Source organism: Linderina pennispora (assembly GCF_002104995.1).
Source record: "Linderina pennispora strain ATCC 12442 chromosome Unknown DL89scaffold_28, whole genome shotgun sequence".
Classification (NCBI taxonomy): Eukaryota; Fungi; Kickxellomycota; class Kickxellomycetes; order Kickxellales; family Kickxellaceae; genus Linderina; species Linderina pennispora.
In genome coordinates this window covers 34,243-54,304 of record NW_024468276.1, presented here as the reverse complement: position 1 = coordinate 54,304, position 20,062 = coordinate 34,243, and the positions used below count along the sequence as shown (strand labels likewise).

Below are 20,062 nucleotides of genomic sequence, written 5' to 3'. Positions count from 1 at the left end.
CGCGGGACCGTCTCCCAGGCCATGTATAAATGGCTCCTGTGCAGCCCTGGGTTCTGCACTATACCCTCAGATTGTTCCACATCGCATCCGACACCACCGCATCCTCCATTCCCTGCACTCTCAGGCCTACCAAACCACACCACCATCACCTGCTCAAGCGATGTATCCAACCTCTACCGCACCACTTGGTCTGCCCAGCATGCCCCGCAACATCTGCCATCGCTCATTCTCGGTCACAAGTGCCAACGGGACTCGTGTCAGCCTGCTCAACGAGGATACCCCTCAAGACCTTAGCTGCCGCTCGTCGATTCCTGGGCTGACACCCGACCAGTCGCCTCTCCTGCGCAGCTGCTCCAACTCACCGCTTCCCTTCCCACCGCTCAACTTTTTGGCCGATGCATGCCACATGGCCAGCTCGTGTGCCAAGCCGCTGCACAGGCAACCGCAAAGGGTCCTGAACCCTATGCCCCTGGTACTCCCGCCATGCACTCGCATCATTCCCCGGACAATTACAGTGCGCAAGTACAAGTGCTCGTACCCCGGCTGCGGAAAGGCATTTACGACCAGTGGCCATCTCTCGCGCCACCATCGCATCCACACAGGCGAGAAGAATTTTGTATGCCTGCATCCCAGCTGCAATAGCCGCTTCTCGCGCCAGGACAACATGATGCAGCATTACCGCACACACCTCTCCCCTGGAAGCCGCCGTCCACGCAGCACGCACGCTCCCCACCCGTTCTAATTGAAATGTTCACCCTTGTCACGCGCTACATTCTTCCAATGTGGCATATAGTATCTGTTGTTAATAATATAGTATTCTATTGTCCAATTTCTATTGCATTTGTTAGCATTGCAGAGATAGCCACATTCGCAGTATATCATGGATCGTACAAGAGTATGACGAGTAATAGAGACCTATGAATGCATAGCACATGATAAAGGCAGCTATCTGTAGGTATATATTCATAAACAGTTGAATTTTATGTGTAGTTCTAGTGGCAAAAGTGAATCGTCTGCATTCGCACCAACTTGTAAACTATCTGGTTTGCACGCAAATCACCTTTTGTTCATAATTATTTTTCACTTTCTTCTTACCCTACCAGTATCTTTACCCATATATACGGTTATATAGTCCAAAAAGTGACCAACCGTCCGCTAGAACCTTTTTAATTAGTTGAACAATTCAAGCTCTTTTGAGCCTCAAAGCGAGCATGTGTGACTCGCTCTGTAAACTCTTAACAGGGTTATTTTATGGCCGATGGATTCAGACCCTAAGGTGACGAATATTTCTTCAAAGCACTCGAAAAATCGAACCCGGAACCGTAGTTATACCAAAGTACCATTCATTTCAGTTCGCATTTTGTAGATGCAGTACTGTACTAAGCAAACCACCCAATCCCTGCATCCTCGGCGCTCAAACTTGGAACCATTGGCTTCCTGGCCAACACATATCCTGCATATAAAAGCGGCTTTCCCTGTGTCACCCACCTTTTCTAATACCTCACCCCCTTCCACACATTCCGATATCCCTACAAATTCCTCTTTTACACTCTGTTATTTAATCTTCGTGGGTACCAGCCGTAGCATACCTCGGTACCGGGCTTGTCTCGGTGATGTGTATGGGCAGCCACCCGATGGGATACGTCTGATTACGCAAGAATCACCTGCCCTGGACAATGGGATGAAACACCACTTTTGCTCTGCAACCTTCCGCAATAAACATCGTTATACCATACCTACAGGCGGGTTTCATGGAGGTCTCTTTGTGGGCACATACCCCCTGCTGTGCCAGACAGGCAAAATTCCTGCAAGGTTTCACTACTGACTGCTCCTGATGGGTCTGGTGCCACCCAGATTGCAAGTAAGCAAGCAGGCAAGCCAAGAAGCGCCCAGCCGCTGCCAGCAATGGCGAGCCAACGCAATAACGCCAGTGCCAATCAAACCTTCGCCAGGAGTTTTTGAGCTTTCCGGGCAGTTGCTATCGGCCTTAGGCAGTGAAGTCGTATGCTAGATTTCCCGCCACAGTACCAACTGTCTAAACCATACGGACTAGCTGAGCTTGCATCGTGAACGCCATAGGTCTAGTTAGATAATAGCAAAGACACTGTGCTGCCATGGTTATAAATGGATGCAGGTAGCAATTGTGTTGGCTGACATGGCATTGCCATGTTACGTGTCGCCGGCTGCGCACCAAGGGGAGTTCTACACAAACTCTGAAAAAACGTGTATGCGATCAGGCCAGTTGAGCCGCAGCCATTTTCTTGGCTCGACGAGCTGAGTCGAAAAATAAAAAATCGGTGCCTCAGCCACTCAGGGCTGAAAACAAACCAGCAGTGACGACGGCGGTTTTCTCCTCAGCTTCTCCATTTTCGCTTGCTCATTCTCAGGTTTTGTAATTGAAAATCAACCAAGCGAAAATATTGAACCATGCAAGGTTCTGACGGCCTATTAGGAGCCAATTACGTGCTCACCACAATTGGTGAGAATGAAACAAAGGCAAGTGTGGGTTTGTCGAGTTCAGTCCAAAAGCGATGCTTGTCGCCAGGAGCCCAATGTGGTATAGTTTTCTTCTCAATTAAATTGAGCAAGTGTCTTGTTTTCAGTGTGTAGCGTATCCAGCTTCACCAAGTGAAGGCTGATACCTGCGTGCGCGTTACCAGCGAGCCGTTCTCGTCGGCACGGCGCAGCACGCCCGCATATTCCCGGCTCTTGGCGCTGTCTAACAAGTACGGGTATATTGCTGTCGGGGCGCCTTCAGGAATCAGTGTTTTTACGACTGCGGATGCGGAGGCAGCACTTGTCAGCGGTGACGCGTCTGGTGACGGTGAGCCCGTTGTTCTGGCGAAGCGAAGCGAGATCAGTGTGGGCAAGGTCACGCATGTTACTCTCAGTGCTGACGAGCTCTCGGTCATTGTGGCATTGGCGACTGGCTCGGTTCTGGTGTTCGCGGTGCGCGATCTGCTTGTCAGCCCCGATGCGAAGCCATCCATGACCATCGATGTGGACGACGAGATCCGCGACTTGCGACCCAACCCACTGGAGATGCCAACGCTGGTAGCAGTACTGACGCTGAGCGGTGCCGTTCTGATGGCGGATATCGCACAAGGGACGACAACGAGGATCACCAGCAATGCAGACTCAAGGGTTACTGCTATTTGTTGGTCCCGGAAGGGCAAGCAGATCGTGTGTGGAGATACCGATGGTGTTCTCACGCAACGGGCACCCAACGATGGCGCAGCCAAGCGCACCATTCAACCACCGGCCACAGAGAACCATCCCAGTTCATTCGCTGTGTTGGCCGTCGACTGGATCGAGACCTACACGTTCATGGCCATCTATGGCCAGTTCCCGCCCGGCGGTTTCGTGTCTGGCAATGGCGGCGGCGGTAATGGATCGGCTGATGACGAGGACGAGTTTGAACAAGTCCAAACTGCAGCGTACATTATCACGCAGACCAAGAAGCAGGCGCCCATGCACTGGAAGTATATCGAGGATCCATGCACGGCAATGGATTTCCCAATGCGCTACCCGGGCTTCCACTTTGCTAGCATCTATGATTGGGGAGCAAGCGTGCCGCACATGCAGTTTTTGACGAGCACGGGCTCGACCGATGTCAAGACGATTGCACACTGCCTGCCAGGCGTGCTTGAGGGCGGTGATGCTGGTAGCGATGGGCCTGACTGGTGCGATCTGGATACTGACCCGTTCCGTGGGCAGTTCCCCCTAGCGGTGGTCAACACCGAAGAAAACGATACGACGTCGCTAGGCATGGCCATTGACTTCACCAGCACTCGTGATCTGCCGCCGCTTAACCCCGAGGATTCGACGGCGCCCATGCCGCCGCAGCCCATCCTATGGATCCTAACCACTGACGGCTGTCTGCTTGGGTATTATGTCTACAACACGGTCGAGATTGAGCGCGGCCAGCAGTGCACGGGCATGGTCAAGCAGGTGCAGCCACTGCCTGGAGCCGCAGCATTGCCGGCCACTTCTGCCAAAACTCAGGCACCGGCTGCGGAGAAAGAGGAGTCATCACTGATATCTGGATTCGTCAAGTCCAAGGCATTTGGCGGTACTTTCTCGTCGATTCTTGCTCCAAAGCCCAGCAGCGGCTTGGGTGGGACGCAAGGATTTGGCACGCCCAAGGAGTTTAAGCCGTCGTTTGGGCCAGCGGGTGCTTCAGCGTTTGGGATGGCAACAAAGGTGGCGTCAAACTCTAACGCGCCTACGACGTTTGGTATCAGTGGGCAGCGCACGTTCGGTCAGGTGGTGGGGGCATCGGCAGGGGCCGCTGGTGCGACGTCGTTTGCAGCACTGGCAGAGAAAAATTCAGGGTCATCCGGCAGCATATTTGACCAGCCAGCCAGCGGCCCGTCACTTTTTGACCAGCCACCGTCAAAGTTCGGCTCGGGCATGGCCAAGAAGCAGTCGTTCTGGGGGGAACCAGTTGTAGTGGCGCCTGCCAAGAAGCCTGAGCCTGCATCGACCACTAGCTCAAAGGCTGGTGCCAATATACCGGCCAGCGTTGCCTTTGGCAGTGCGACTGGTGCTGGGGTAGTAAAGGGATCGGTGTTTGCGCAGTCGCGCAAGGTTGGTGAGTCGAAACCTGCGGACACAACGGTAGCTGAAACCAAGCCCGTGACCTCAATGCCGATGTTCTCGACTGCCAACCTATTGAAGCCCAGCTTGTTCAAATCCCCCAAGCAAGGCAAGGGCGATGTTGCCAGTCCCTTTGTGATTAAGAAGTCGCCTGAGGCGATCGAGAAGCACGTCTCCTTTGCTCCTATCCCGTCGAAGAAGACCGATGCGCCCAAGCCGCCCACTGCCGAGGAGATTGCAGAGGCGAAGAAGCTTGCAGAGGCCGAGCAGAAGCGGATTGACAAGGAGCGCCGCGCAAAGCAAGCCGAGGTGGAGAGACTGGCTGCTGAGGAGCAGAAGCGCGCCGAGAAGGAACAGCGGGCCAAGGAGCGCGAGGAGCACCGCCTAATCCAGGAGCAGAAGCGTCACGAGGCGGATGAGTGCCGTGCCGAGAGGAGGCGCCGCGGTGAGCTGCGTCAGGACCTCAGGCGTATGTCCAGCCAGCTGGTCAGAAACCAGTTTGTTTTGACCCTGAACAAGTTTGACAGCGAGCTGAAGCAGTTCAAGAAGTCGGTGCGGCGGTCCCGCCAGACGATCAAGGGAGTCCATGCAGCCACTCTGCCGCCGATCGAGATCGACGAGTCGGTGACCAAGCTGGCGTCAGCTACGGTGCGCCTCGAGTCTTTGAGCATCGGGGATACCGGGGCCTGGAACAGCTTTGCTGATGTGCTGGCTGGTGCTCTGTTGCAGTCGCGCGAAGACCTGGAGAGCAGCTACAAGGGGATACGAGACGAGCAGGCAGATGTGTCTCGAATCGACACCCGCGGCAGTGAGATCAAGCGCATTCTGGAGTCTGCCAATTCGATGCGTGCAGCGCCCAATGCGACTGTCGATGGCGGAATGAACCCGCTGCAGCGCGAAATCCATAGGCGCCTCCAAAAGAACCTCACTGCCATCAAGGACAGCTCGGAGCGCGCTAGGGAGCTGGTTGAGGCTGTGGAGGCCAATCGCCAGTACTCTGATGGCTTGCTTGGTAGCAGCCTGCTTGGCCCATCGCCCGAATCGATCGATCGAAAGATGAAGAGCATCGACAAGTCGCTGGCCACGAACAAGGATGCGCTCGATAGGATTGCCATGGAGCTCAACGAAATGAAGGTGAGTGAGCTGTCGGCCGAGGAGGCCCAGAGGAGCTCGCGCATGGCGCGTGAAACTCTGGACCAGGTGATCGCGACTCGCGCGCAGGCTGATACGGGAGCCCCGCTGCGGGCTGCTACCGACGGCCAGCCCTGGTCGCCACACACGCTGCCATTTGCTGCTGCTGATGAAGGCGAGTCTGCCGACCCGCTGCGTACGCCGATCAGAAGTCCGACGCAGAATCCGCACTATCTGCACACGCGAGTGCGCACACTGACGCGTCGCTCGGTTAAGCCCACTCGCCGCCAGTCGTTGGTTCCCGATAGCGAGATAGCAAATCTCGAGCTGATGGCTACTGGAGACGCCAGCAACAAGGTGTCGAAGCCATCTGCAGCAACAGCGTTTATCCAGGCTCGACGCCGTCGTGCCTTGGTGAGTGAGGCCCTGACTGGTAACGCGCGTAGCGCAGCAGTCGTCCTGATCGCAAAGACGCCAAAGAGTGCACGGTATCTGGCAATGGACGGCGAGGAGAGCATAGTACCAGAGCCGCTGCTCATGCCAAACATGGAGCGGTATGTCGAGGCTTTTGGAAGGCTGAATCCTGATGGTGGGGAAACGGTGGGTGCCGGTCTGGAATCTGACTACGAGGAGGCTTCCGATTCTGAGCAGGCAGTAGAAGAGGCTGAGGCAGATGGTGCCCAGTGGCCGCAGGTCGAACCGGTTTCCGACTACGAAGATGACGAAGAGGAAAAGCCAAGTACGGAGTGGGAGACAGAGACTGAGGGGGAGTCTGAGACAGAGACTGAGGAGGAGTCGGATGGGGAGCAGAGCGCAGAATCCGAGTCTGGGGAGGAGCAAGAGGGAAGGCAGAAAAAGACAGCCGAGAGCGATGGTGGCAAGGAGCCTGTAGATGGAGACTCGGCAAAGGACACCGCTGCACCGGCCGTGCCTTCACCCAAGGGCTTCATGGCTGGCGCTGAGAAGCGGTTCATGCTGCCAGTTTCTGCATCAGCACCGGCTGTGGCTTCCAAGACGGTAGCGTTCAGCAGCCCTGTGCCCAATCTCCCAGCAGGCACCGTTTGGCAGTGCGAGAAGTGCAGCATGTCGAACACTGGCCCTTGGAGCAAATGCAGTCGCTGCAATGCACCAAAGCCCTCAGCGACGAGCGAGGCCAAATCCGAAGAACCCAAGCCTGCGGTAAAGGCGGATGCTGCAGATGCAACGGAGAGGGCTTTTACACCTCTGTCAGCCAGTGGTTTCAAGGTGGCGGCGGTCGAGGATGGCAAGTGGAAGTGTTCGACATGCGACCTGCTCAGCCCTAACTCTGCATCCAAGTGCATCGTCTGCGAAGCGCCAAAGCCTGGAGCGGTTACCGATGAGGCGACGAAGGCTGGCACACCAGCTATGCCCTCATTTGGCAGCTTTAAACCTACTGGTGGATTGCAATTTGGGACCAGCAACACATCGGTGTTTCAGGCCACACTCAGTGATACTGGCGGGTTCAAGAGATCGTTCCCTGGATTCGTGCCGCCTGGGGCTGAGAAACCTGCCGCTGGGCAGGATGTAACCTCGCTGGCAGGCATGGCCACTGGTACCGGTGTAGGCGTTCCTGGGTCAAGTGGTGCTGGTATCTCCATGCCACTGTTCCGTGGATTTGTGCCGCCTGGTGCAGAGAAGGCTGCTGCAGATAAGAGTTCGAAGGACACTGCAGCACCGCATGAAAGCAAGACGGCTGATGCTGATGCGGGTGTACCTGGGTCAAGTGGTGCTGGTATCTCCACACCACTGTTCCGTGGATTCGTGCCGCCCAGTGCAGAGAAGCCTACTATCGAGGAGGATTCGAAGGATGTTGGTGCACCGGATGAAGGCAAGACGGCTGATGCTGATGCGGACGTGCTTGAGGTGGGTGGTGAAGTGGATCAAGAAAAGGAAAGCCAGGATTCGGAAAGTGGATCGGACGATTTTGCCCATGTTAGTCAGCAGACAGAGAGCCAGGCTGAGGACATCACTGACGAACCAGCGGAATCGGATGGCGAGGAGTCTAAGCAGGACTCTGCTTCATGGCCGGCACCTACCAAGGATGTGCAAATGTCTCCAGCGCTGGCTGAAGCTGCGCCGTTGGACACTGATTACGACCGGATCAGCCAGGGAAAGGTTGCACAGGCTGGACTCGACAGAGTGGAGGTACCATCGGCTGCGATTACTGTTGAGAGCGCAAGGGTCGAGGATATTGCCAAATCGGCATTGACAGTTGGCAGCGATGCGCAAGACAAGCACAGCGACACGCCTGCTACTTTGCCAATTGTTGAGAAGGCGAAGGTTGAGGATATTGTAGAGTTGGCGCTGCCAGCAGGCAAAGGCGAGCCTGCATTGGAGATTTCTGAATCTGCCAATGTTCAGCTAAACGCTGACTACGACAAGATCAGCACTCCCAACGAGTCGCTAGCAGCTGAGCAACAGAAGGTTGCCGAGGACAGCTGTTTGGATCAGGTTGTTCCTGAAGAGGCTCGAGCCGTTGATGCTACTGCAGGTGCTTTGGTTGAGGACGTAGTTGGATCGGCACTTCGCTCTGCTGCTGATGTGGGCAGTGAGGACGATGCTGCTGCTGTATTCGAGCAGGCAGTTGCTGAGGTTGCTGGTCAGCCTGGCGCCAACGATACTATTTGCACTGGAGTCGATGTGACCATCAAGAGGGACGATGCCGCTAATGGCGCCCAGAAGCCGTCTGCAGATGTGGCCACTAGCGAGGACGCTACACAGCTGGCCGACGTCGCGGAATCCAAGACGGAGTCTGGGGCCAAGGAGGCCAAGGAGGCCAAGGAGGCCAAGGAGGCCAAGGAGGCCAAGGAGGCCAAGGAGGCCAAGGAGGCCAAGGAGGACACAGAGGGCACAGAGGGCACTGATTCGACTGCGTCAGATAATGAATCGGACGATTTTATCCATGTCAGCCAGCAGGCAGAGAGCCAGGTTGAGGAAACTGCTGATGCTTCTGGCGAAAGCAGCGCAGAGCAGACTAATGAGCTGTCAGAGCTGGGGCGCGTGGATGTCGGTCAGCTAGTTCGTGGTGCCTCCGTCGAGGATATTGTTGCTGCCGCAGTTCCTGCACTTATCTGTTCGTCGTCTGTGCTGGAGGCACCGGAGCACGCACGCCAGCAGGTGGGTAGTGATGCTGTGGAGGGCATCGTTGAGAGTGGGTCTGCAAATGTACTGGATGCGGCATCCGTCGAAAATGATGCTGCGGAACAGCCTATGAGCCACATTGCTACAGAAGCTGATGTCGATGAATCGCAGCCGTCGGATGATTTCGAATTCTTGTCACACCCAGACAGCTTTGATGGCACTGGCCGCATATCCCAGGCCGATCTCAGGGCAGAGTCGGCACCAGCAGCGCTGTTTGGTATGGATGCCATTTCGTCGAGCCTTGATGATGCAGCGGCAAATATGGTGTCTGATGCAGATACCGAAGAAGTCGGGGAAAGCGACGACGACGACGTGCCGAATATTGCTGCCGAGACGCCTCCGCCTGGCATGTCTCCATCACCAGCTCCTGGCGCATCGTCTCTTTTCAAACAGTCGTCTCTCTTCAGCCAGCCATCAGCGTTTGGCCAGAAGCCTTCGGCGGCGGCGCCTAGTACTTCGTCGGGTGTGTTCAAAAAGGGTGCATTTGGGAACATGGGCAGCTTTGGAGGAAGCCCCAAGTATGTCGTTGCTCCAACGGACACCAGCACGTCCGGACTGCCCAACGCATTCTCGAGCACAGCCGGGACGACACGCATGCCAGAGTTTGGCTCGAAACTCGGCAAGCCAGCGTTTGGCGTGGCATCAATGACTCAAGTGAAGCGCATTGTGTCGCCTACTGCTGGTGCAGCGATGGGGACATTCGGCAGCAAGTCGTCTGGATTTGGAGCTGTGTCTGACGCCTCGATCAATCCGTTCGACAAGTACAAGGAAGCATCGTCAGACCAGGCTTTGGGTGGCCCGAACCCTGCAGCTGTGTCGCCCAATGTTGCGTTTCCGAGGACGACGAGCAAGAACACGCAAAAGCCAGCCAAGTCAGGCAACGGCATGGACGATCCAGTGCGCAGGATGATCGATGGGAGTGACTACGAGGACAACTCAGAGGCAGAGCTCGGCGACGAGTCTGACTGAGGAGGGTCGCTGCTTGTACTTGCTTGGTTATCAATATATCTGCATTTTGTTCGTAAAATTGACGGTCCTAAGAGCTATACAGATCCTTGAGTAGCCTGCTGCACATGTCCAGAGTGTTGATGTTGGACACAGAGCGCACAGAAATTCGGGGCGGGGTTCGCTGGTTCACGAGCACATTCTGGCGGTTGAGCCGCAGCGGCTGCTGTCTGATTGCCTGCGGGCCGTCTGCTGCTGCCTCTGCCCAGCCAACAACACGCAAGCGCCTACTGCTTGCCACTGCGCGACTGGCAGCTGCAGTAATTGGCGAGTGGTCTGACTGCGGATTCCACATGAGCTGGCCATTCCACGATTGGGCAGCTGAGCAGCATATGCCGTCGAAGTCCTGGTCAGTCATGCCGAGCATGAGGGCAACATCGCACCTGCGGCTCAGTACCAGACATGAAATCCCGCTACCGTCCGTGGCCCAGCAGCACGCTTCGGTGATGCAAGCGATCGTCTGGCCAGATGCCGATGACGACAGCCGGTGTCGCTTGCTTGGGCACGAGCAGCGCATTGCGCAAACACGCTGCTTGCATTTACGGCACGCGACAGAGATAGCCACATGCTCGATCTTGGTGATCTGGCAGATCAGCTCTACTGGGTATGCACGGTCTGCTGCAGACGACATGTGCAGGTCGCCAATGCACCACCGGCGTGCTGGTGTGGTGCTCTGGGATGGCCGTTCGCCGCCTGATGAAGGTGTACCCGAGAGGTCTGCCTGCTGCAGCGGTGGCACGATCGCCTGGGCAAACGTTGACAGCGTGCCTGACAGGTAGATGCTTTTGCGCGTTTGCGACACACTGACGATCAGGTCGTGGACCACAAACCGAGCGCCTTGCACCACTGCAAGCGGGTGCGAGAAGCTGGCAAGCTTGAGGTAGACAGGGATGGATTGCTCTGGACTGTCCTCGTCACATAGCGTAATGCGATTACTGAACACGCCCGAGACTGGTCGAGGCGATGCGCTGTCTGCCACCATATTCGGCTCGGGTAAAAGCGGCTCCAGGAACACAATGCCGGACACACTGCGGTCGACCACCGTTCCGCGTACAGTGATCAGGCTATTTGGCGAGCACCCGTCCTTGGCCTGCAGCACTTCGGCTACAGAGTACACCTTGGGGCCACTGATCAGGCTCAGGACCGCTGCAGCATCGGTGGTGACATTGCACTGCACGGCTGGCAGGTGTACGGGCTGTGTCGAGACGTCTACAATGAACGGCACCACGCTGACTGTTTGCCACGGCAGGTCCGCTGGACTGCCGCTAGCCCTAAACTCAGCCTGCACTGGGATCGCCGAGTCGGCAGAGTCAAGTGTGATGAGCAAGACCTGCTCGTGCTGGCCGCTGTCGCCGCTGCGCACATACTGCAGCGATGCTGCGCTTTTGATGCAGACGAGGTAGGCACTGCCAGGGGCCAGCAGCACAGACTGGCGCTTGAAGTCAACCATGAGCAGGCACCTCCGAACGCTGGCGGCAGGGATATCGCCAAGATCAAAGGGCTCGTCTACTTCACCGCCCAAAGATGCCAGCACGGTTTGCGCATCCTGTTTGGTGACTGGAACAGCAATGCCCTTTGCAGTGTATCCCATTGACCACTGGCTGTCAGTTGCTTCTGTGACTTTTGCGCCTTCGGGATCCACATGGCGTGTCCTGTTTACTGGCGCTGCATTGCCACGTGCATGCACTACTACAAGGAGGCATTCGGCGGAGCTCAGCAGAGGATCACTGCTGATCGCATGGCCAAACGATGTGTCAAAGTGAAGGAGTACTGGCGAAGAAGCGGCCGCATATACGAGGTCGAAGGGATTGACGCCATGCTTGGCGACGCGTTCGACGGAGAATTGCCAGTGCATCCATGCAGCGACATGGCCGATCAGTGCCTGGCCCGGGAAGAGCACCCGGTGAGTGTCGTCAATGCAGCTTGCGTCCGGATGGACCCGGATCCTCGCTGTTGCGTCTGCCAGGTACAGCGATCCGCGGGTATCCAAGGTGAGCCGGCCTACCAGAGCCGTGGTCGTTTGTTGAAGATCCTCGGGGCTGACGTGGCTGACACTAAACTCTGCCATGCCCTCGTCGCTTGCTGCAGGTGCAAGAGGCAGACCCGAGAGGTTCTCCCGGCTCCACTCGATGAAGCGCGATACGACGTCGCTCAGAACAACGATGCGGGTAGGAAAGTGCGACCGTGGCGTCTCAGCTCGGCAGCTGGCGTCGTGGGCGAGGAATTCTGCGTACAGGTTCCTCGACATGGCAGGGGCTCCAGCGACAGGGGGCACGCCAGCCCAGCGCATGGCAGAATCGAGCAGCTCCCGGCGTATCAGCTTGCCATCAGCCTGCGGATCGTGGCCCGCCACCATGCCGCGAGGGAACTTTTTGCTGAGCTTCCAGTACGCCTCTGCCGTCTCAATCATCTGCACTAGCCCTTGCGCGTTTCTCGCCAGCAAAGACGCCATCTCGCTGTCAATGGCCGTTGCCATGGCAGCAGAATTGCCGGTGCCAGAAAAGTCGGTGACCCGCACAGACGTCCGTGCGCAGGCACCAAAAACCAGCAGCCGCTGCTTGCTGGGCTCGGCAGTGTCGGCAGGCAGTGCTCGCTTGATCCACTCCCACTGGTAGCCAGCCGAGTTTGACAAAAGAATGATATGCGAGTTCTCCACCAGTATTCTTGTCCCTGTCCGCAGAACCGTCAGCGGTGACAGCAGCGGCCAGTATGTGAGGATCAGCATATGGCAGTCATCGATGACGTAGATGCCGAGCACCAGGTCGACAACCCTGGTTACGACCCCAGCGTAGCTCTCAAGCTTGCCCTGGTTCACAAACAAGTGGGGGTCACGCCATGTGTTTAAGGGCGGTCCAGCTGGCACGCGCTCAGGCCGCGAAGCCCAATTTCCCGGTGCCTGCGACGTGTCTGTCCTCTGCGAGCTATCGGCAATCTGCTCCAGCAGCATGTTCTGTGAGGACTGCGTAAAGTGCGACGACCGCTGCGACGGGGGCTGCTGGTCGCTCCAAACAAAAGCCACAGACTCCTCGATGCGGAATGCCTGGGAGTCGAGTGATGTAATGAAGATTGCCTGCGAGTGATCGCTTTCAGCGAAGGGCGCTCTGGCACGCAGATGGTCGACAAACAGCGAGTCGCCGACGCGCAGTGACGCAAAGAGGCCCAGAAATCGCGCACCAACCAGTAGCACTGAGAAGCTGCTAATTGGGCCCATGGCCGATGATTCGACGGCGATGCAGACAAAAAACCCAACGTCCTCCGATGCGGTGACTAGCAGCGACCCCATTGCATCAACTCGCCCATATACAGAATGGCTGTGGTGGTGCGTTGGGTCCGGACTTGGACTGCGCTGTGCCTGTTGCAATATATGTGCCCCACGGGTTGCACTGATAGGAGGCGATACCCGAATTGCCGATTGGATCAGGTCCGTAGTGTCGGGCACAGGGACCTGCTGAGCGGTCCACCATGAGTACGGCTGCTTGTTTTTGGACATGTCCATTTGCGATGGCACCAGTACGGGGTCAGCCAGGATCTCTATATATGCCCAGGCAAGGCGCTCTCTGCCGCTTAACTGGCGAGGCGGCGGGATGTACCGCCAGCATGTGAGCAGCACATATACGTGGTCAGCAAACCATGATGGGTGGGGATCCACAGCGCAGCATCGGATCTGCGCTCCACAGGAGTCGACCAGCACGATGGATCCAGCGGGCAGGTGGAATGGCTCAGTGGCCAGCTGCTCTGTCCGACTAGCCACGCGCAGCTTCCCCAACAGCGCTCCGCCGACAAAGCCATCCTTGCTCAGCGCCTGCTGCCTTCGCACATCGTCCAGGCGGCGAATATCTACCACGGCTGATGGCCCCATGTCGTGTCATGTAGTGGGAAGAGAGTGCAGGGTTGGCTAGGGGCAGAGGGGCTATGAAATCAAGCGGGCTCGCTGCCGAATGGTCTACACGTAGTTTCCTGATAATAAAATAAGCCGGGCGATCCGGATGAATATGGAGGCAGAATTTCTTGTTGAACCTGATTTTTTTTTCCTCTACAGGAGCTTGTTCGGCGGCCTTGAAGCCTCCTATCTCCGGCCTCGCTCGCTCCCCCAAAATGAAGAAGACGTCCATCTTGCTCCTGGGCAGAAACCTGGCATGACTGTTGCTGAGAGGGTCCGAACGGGCTATTGATTATGCACAAGCATGCTCCTGTGCGTGCCGCACCCAGAAAAACGAGTGCTCCTGATTCCGCTCTACAGCGCGCCCCGCCCTGGTCGCCTGCCGATACACAGAAGGAATTCTCATGGTATAGCCCTGTGCGGTGCCAGCCAGCTGGTGCTGGCGTAGGTTTTTGTGGGTGGGGTGTGGGCTGATTGCCATAAAAAGCTCGCATGCTGCTTGCGCGTCCGACAGGCGTACAGTCGCAGGACTTGCCAGCGCTGCATACGTTGCACATCCCGCTGTGAAGCGTCCTTCCTGGGCAAATGCCATGTAAAAACGATTGCCACTGCTGACGTCAGAGGGCGAGAGGGAATTGCCTGCTGCTGCCAGCGCCTGGCTTGGTGCGCCAGAGCAATCGTGGATTTCTTGCAACAGCGCGGCGGATATTATTCTGGTCGAGAAATTGACCGGCGATAAGGACGGTGCGCATGGACGCGCCCGGACTAGCAGCTGCAGCCGTATTTCACGCGCCCAGTCGATTATCTGGCGTCCCAGCCATGTGGAGTAAAAAAAACCACACTATCCTGCTGGCGAGATAAGCCAGACAGGAAATTACGGGGCAGCCGAGCGCTTTTGCATCATCGAAGGGCTGAGTGCGCGCCCGCTGGGCAGCCTGACGCTTTGAAGTGCGGGGCTCAGGATTGGCAGTGCATGACTGCCGCTTTAGGAAGGCGCTTTGATGGGCCATTCTGCAACCGTCGCGGCAGCGCGATCCGCCCGCCTCTGCTCTATGGCCCGCGGCCCAGTGTTCACGGGCCAAACTGGCGCCCTTATTCTCCGCGTTGCGCCAATGGGCAAATTGCCCACCGTTCCTCGGCAAGAAAAAAGTCAACCTGCAATGCGCCCCTCCCCATCTGCCACTGCGCGCCTGCTGCTGTTTGCCCACGGGGCGCCGTTTGTGATTAGCCGCCCGCAATTATTTAAAGGGACTGAATCGGCCAGGGGAGGCACACAACGAAAGCGTGCACCAGTTCCCTAACCAACCCCCTTTCTGCTTTGCTTCCGCCCAGCTGCTCTGTTTTCTGCACTCTCTACTCCTGTTCACTGGTACAACTGTAATTATTCCAACCGCAACGACCCATCGCCATGGAACTGCGAAAGACGCTTCTGGTCCTGGGCACGCTGCTGTGCGCGCAAATCGCTACTGCAAACCAGCTCTGGCACCAAGGTACGTGACGAAGCCGCCTGGCCCGAACAGCTGGACGCCCCCCTCCCCCGCAGCAAAATAACACATGCTAACGCCGTAGTACCAGCGCCATAGTTAACCGCTACGATGAGAACGGCGCCGAATGCCCGCTGAGGCAGGCATACAACCAGACGTGCTATTCGCTCTGCGTATCCGATCTGTCAAAGTGCCCCGACAATGTACGGCCAGCCTGCCCCGAAGGGCAGAGCTTCTGTGCCGATGGCCACTGCCACGACGAATGCACAGCCAAGATCAATGCGGCCAACCCGTGCTTTTGCTTGCAAAAGCCCAGTAAGATCCCCTCCGAAGCCCTGTCGCTGGTCCCTTGCGGGCCGATCCCCAAGGTCAACATCACCCAGTTCCATCCGTGGGACCCGAAACCCGACATCCGCAACAGGTGTGGCGAGTGGGCCGGCATCACCGACCAGAGTCAATCTGTAAGTATCTGGGGCAGCATGTGGGCAACCGGCGATATGATCGGGGTGTGGGCTGACTGCCCAGCGCCGCCACATGCCAACTACAAGTACAATGAGGGCTACTGGATTGCCACCTTTGCCGTCAACGGTGCCCTGGCTTTTATAATCGGCGTGTGGTCGCTGTACAAGCGCTGGGCCGAGCGCGGCGTGCACCAAATTGCCTCCCACACGCTCGATGCCTCAGAGGCCAAGCGCTCAGCCGCCACTGCTGCCGCCGCCAACACACCGATTGATGACGTCAAAGCCGAGAAGGGTGCGGCAATTGCTTTCGATGACGATTCAGATGAGCGCAACACGCTGGACAAGACTGCCCGGCCCGGTGCTACCACGATCAACGGCGCAAGCCCATCGCTTCTGGAGACTACAGATAGCCTGCAGCGCGACATCAGCCTCAAGGGCTACCGCGACCATTTCCTCGGCACATTAGGGATCTGGTCGATCGGTGGAGTGATGATTCTGTGGATCTGCTACTTGGGCGTGTGGACTACCGACTACTACGGCTCGATGCCCGGCTGGCGCCACGGCGTGGTTTCAAGCCTGGCGTACAAAGATGACTACTTGGAGCTGGCCACCTTCCTGATCGTCTGGGGGCTGTCGTTCCTTTTCCTGATCGTGCTCTACATCCTCAAGCCCCACCTGCGCAACTTTTTCCGCGTGCAGACCCTGCCGGCCACAGGGCAGTACGTCTGCGTGGTGCGTCCTGTGCATGAGGTCAAGCTTGTAGCTGAGCAGCCCAACGTGCTGCAGGAGGCCATCAACCGGATCACCGAGAGGCTGAGCATTGTGATGAGCCAGGATAGGACCTACACCACTTGTCCCGTCGAGCGCACCAGCGAGGGCCGCATCTACTTCACGTACCAGTGCACACGCTACGTGTTTGACGACCAGATTGGCCAGTATGCGCCGTTCGATTTTGATCTGGGAACCACCAACCGCGGCCTGATCTCGCAGGCAGGTGGCTTGTCCTCTGAGGATGCGCTGTACCGCTCCGAGCTGGTGGGTCCCAACTTTATCCAGGTCGAAGTGCCCGGCGTCTTCATGGCCTTTGTGCGCGAGCTGGTCTCGTTCTTCTACATCTACCAGTTCATCTTCCTGTGGGCCTTCTACTTTTACGCCTACTACCAGGTCGGCCTTGTCGACACTGGCGTGATCATGATTTCGGCCACTATCAAGGTCCTCTTGCGCATGGGCTCAGAGAAGCGCCTGAAGCGCATGGCCGAGCAAGAGGAAATGATCAGCGTGAAGCGCGACGGCCAGTGGATCGAGACTTCGACAAAAGGTCTCGTGCCTGGCGATGTCATTGAGATCATCTCTGGCTCACACATGTCGTGCGATTGCATCTTGCTTTCTGGAAGTGCCATCATGGACGAGTCATCACTGACGGGTGAGCCGCTGCCGATACGCAAGTTCCCGCTCCGCCTGGGCGAGGGGCACTACGACCCCGAAGGCGCCGGAAAGATGTCTACCCTGTATGCAGGTACAATCGTATCGCAAGTGCAGCCCATCCTGCATGCCACTGACCAGCTCGAGAGCGACCGTGTGCTGGCGCTGGTCAACCGCACGGGTACTTCGTCTGACAAGGGCCAGCTGGTGCGCAAGATCCTGTTCCCGAATCCGATCTCATTCATCTTCAACGAGCAGATGCGCATTGTGGTGTTCATTCTAATCCTGTACTCAGTCTTCGTCATGGCCATGGCGGCATACCTGTACAAGGGCAATAACGTCGCCATTGTCTTCTACGGCGTGTTTGCCATTGCCCAGCTGCTCTCGCCGCTGCTGCCTGCTGCTCTGGTCATCGGCCAGTCGATTGCTGCTGCGCGTCTGCGCAAGAAGCAGATCTTCTGTGTCGACCCTCAGCGCATCATGATTGCAGGCAAGGTCCAGATCTTCTGCTTCGACAAGACTGGCACACTGACCAAGGAGGGCCTCGAGTACTACGGCGGCCAGTGCATTGACAAGCAGACTGGCGTTTTCAACAAGTTCCAGAACACGCTGAGCGACAATGATGTTCTCTTCCAGCAGGCTGTTGCCAGCTGCCATGCTGTCACTGACCTCAACGGGCAGCTCATCGGTAACCCCGTCGACATTGAGCAGTTCCGTGCGTCAAAATCTACCATCGATCCAGCCCCCAGGTACCTCGATGCGATCATTCCCGCTGATAGCGCCAAGCATGGGATCTTGCACGTTGTTCGCCGCTTCGAGTTCGTCCATGCCCGTGCCTCCATGTCGGTCGCCATTCTGGATGAAACCACTGGTAAGCTGCATGTGTTTGTCAAGGGTTCGTTTGAGCGCATCAGGCAGATCGCGAACAGCAATTCTGTGCCATCCGACTACGATGATACCTGCGCCGGTCTGGCCCGTGAGGGCTGCTATGTCCTATCGATTGCCCACAAGGAGCTGGACATTCCACTCGAGAAGATCAAGGACCTGACGCAGGACGAGCTTGAGGGTGACTGCGATCTGCTTGGCCTGCTGGTGTTCAAGAACATGCTCAAGACGGACACTGAGTCCGCCATTGGCGAGCTGAAGGGTGGCTCAACCCGTACCGTCATGATCACCGGGGACACCGCTCTAACTGGCGTCTATATTGCGCGCCAGTGCGGCATGATCCCGCCCAACAACAAGGTCCTGCTAGGAGACTGCAAATCGACCATGGACGATGTCCAGTGGATTGATGTCGACACGATGGAGGCTGTCGGCGACATTGCCCCGTACCTGGTAGAGCTTGGCCAAGATGGATATCCAACAACGGAGCTGGCGCTTACAGGCACTGCGTTCTCGCGTCTCAACAACACGGGCGCCATCGACAGCATCCTGTTCCATACTCGCGTATTTGCGCGTATGAAGCCGGTCAACAAGGTTGAATGCATCGAGCTGCATATGAAGTACGGCATCACGGCAATGTGTGGTGATGGCGGCAATGACTGCGGTGCCCTGCGTGCTGCGCATGTTGGTATCGCCCTCTCCGATGCTGAGGCCTCGATTGTATCGCCCTTCTCGTCTGCCAACCGTTCTATCTATTCGTGTGTTGAGCTGCTGATTCAGAGTCGTGCTGGCTTGGCCACATCGTTTGCCAACTTTGCCGCCCTCATCTGCTACGGTCAGATCATGTCGGGAATGGTCAAAATGGCCAGCTTCTACTTTGCCATCAGCCTGACGCAGAACCTGTGGATGCTTATTGACGGTGCTATCGCCACTGGTCTGGCTATGACAGTTTCCATGTCTGGCCCCGCTAAAAAGCTGGCGCCGTATCGGCCGACCACACGCATTCTCGGTCCTCAGATGCTGGCCTCCGTTGGCGGCATTGCCCTGATCAACTGGCTCTTCTCTGCAATGGCCTATGTCTGGCTCTTCCAGCAACCCTGGTTCCGCTGCAACGAGCACGCGTCTGCTGAGGTAGATGTGACCAAGTGGTGGTTGTTGGGCGACAACTACGAGGCATCGATTCTGTCGTTTGTCTCCACATTCCAGTTCATTAACAACGGGTTCGTTGTCAACTACGGTCACCTCTACCGTGCCCGTTGGTACAAGAACTACTCGCTGCTTGTCATCTGGGCCTTCTTGATGACCTTTGTGTCGTATATGCTTCTAGCCAATCCGAACCGGGTGGGCTGTGCATTCCGCCTCAACTGTGGAACCGATACTGTCCTCGAGAGCCTGCACTACCCTAAGCCCACATGGAAAATCGAGCCATACAACAGCCCACTTGGCCACAATGTTATCCCTAGGAACAGCCGCTGGGCACTGTGGGGATACTGTCTTGGTAACATGGCCACAACCAATTTCTGGCAGGTGTTCGTCATCAATGGTCCTATGCGCAGCCTCCTGCGGAAGAAGAAGCCGCTGCGTCGTTTGAAGATCAAGCTGTAAATTGTAAACACTTTAGTTGTTTTTATAAATTCAAAGCTATCAACGCCGTATCACGAACTATGCACTCGTGTAGAAATGTTACACTGAGCGGCAAAATTGAGTCACAAAAAATTTTTTCAACTTTTTGATGCTCTATCATTGCCATCAGACAACATAGATACTTCCATTCGATATATGTGTGATAGGGCTTGACATAGTATAAAAGTATGTAGTTACATGTTCTCTAACTGTTGTACCTCGCATGATATCGAAGCAATCGTAAAAAAGTAGAAAAATTGGAGAGGCAAAAATTTGACTCACTTAGACTTCATACTGCCATTTATACACCTTATCTTTTTTCGAATAATGTGAAATCACTACCCATAACTCTGTTGCACTCGCTCTTCAATAATAATATCTCGTCCACAACGTTGCTCAACTACGCATGGTAC

At 56.5% G+C, this 20,062-nt stretch overlaps 4 protein-coding genes across 4 annotated transcripts; 3 read left to right on the top strand and 1 right to left on the bottom strand.

The window, feature by feature from the left end:
- Positions 1 to 544: 544 nt before the first annotated feature.
- Positions 545 to 697, top strand: DL89DRAFT_215162 (uncharacterized protein; the record flags this gene model as incomplete). Its single annotated transcript, XM_040884280.1, has 1 exon — positions 545 to 697. A coding segment is annotated over one exon (153 nt), but the record flags the coding sequence as incomplete, so codon positions are not given.
- Positions 698 to 3,099: 2,402 nt separating this feature from the next.
- On the top strand, positions 3,100 to 9,913 carry DL89DRAFT_270906 (uncharacterized protein; the record flags this gene model as incomplete). Its single annotated transcript, XM_040888847.1, has 1 exon — positions 3,100 to 9,913. A coding segment is annotated over exon 1 (6,530 nt), but the record flags the coding sequence as incomplete, so codon positions are not given.
- A 15-nt stretch (positions 9,914 to 9,928) lies between these two features.
- Positions 9,929 to 13,756, bottom strand: DL89DRAFT_296166 (uncharacterized protein; the record flags this gene model as incomplete). Its single annotated transcript, XM_040890718.1, has 1 exon — positions 9,929 to 13,756. The coding sequence occupies one exon, from the start codon at positions 13,754 to 13,756 to the stop codon at positions 9,929 to 9,931; it is 3,828 nt and encodes a 1,275-aa protein (XP_040739658.1).
- A 1,429-nt stretch (positions 13,757 to 15,185) lies between these two features.
- Positions 15,186 to 19,692, top strand: DL89DRAFT_325643 (uncharacterized protein; the record flags this gene model as incomplete). Its single annotated transcript, XM_040891529.1, has 2 exons — positions 15,186 to 15,267; positions 15,361 to 19,692. The coding sequence occupies 2 exons, from the start codon at positions 15,186 to 15,188 to the stop codon at positions 19,629 to 19,631; spliced, it is 4,353 nt and encodes a 1,450-aa protein (XP_040739657.1). The 3' UTR covers positions 19,632 to 19,692.
- Between the last annotated feature and the right edge of the window lie 370 nt (positions 19,693 to 20,062).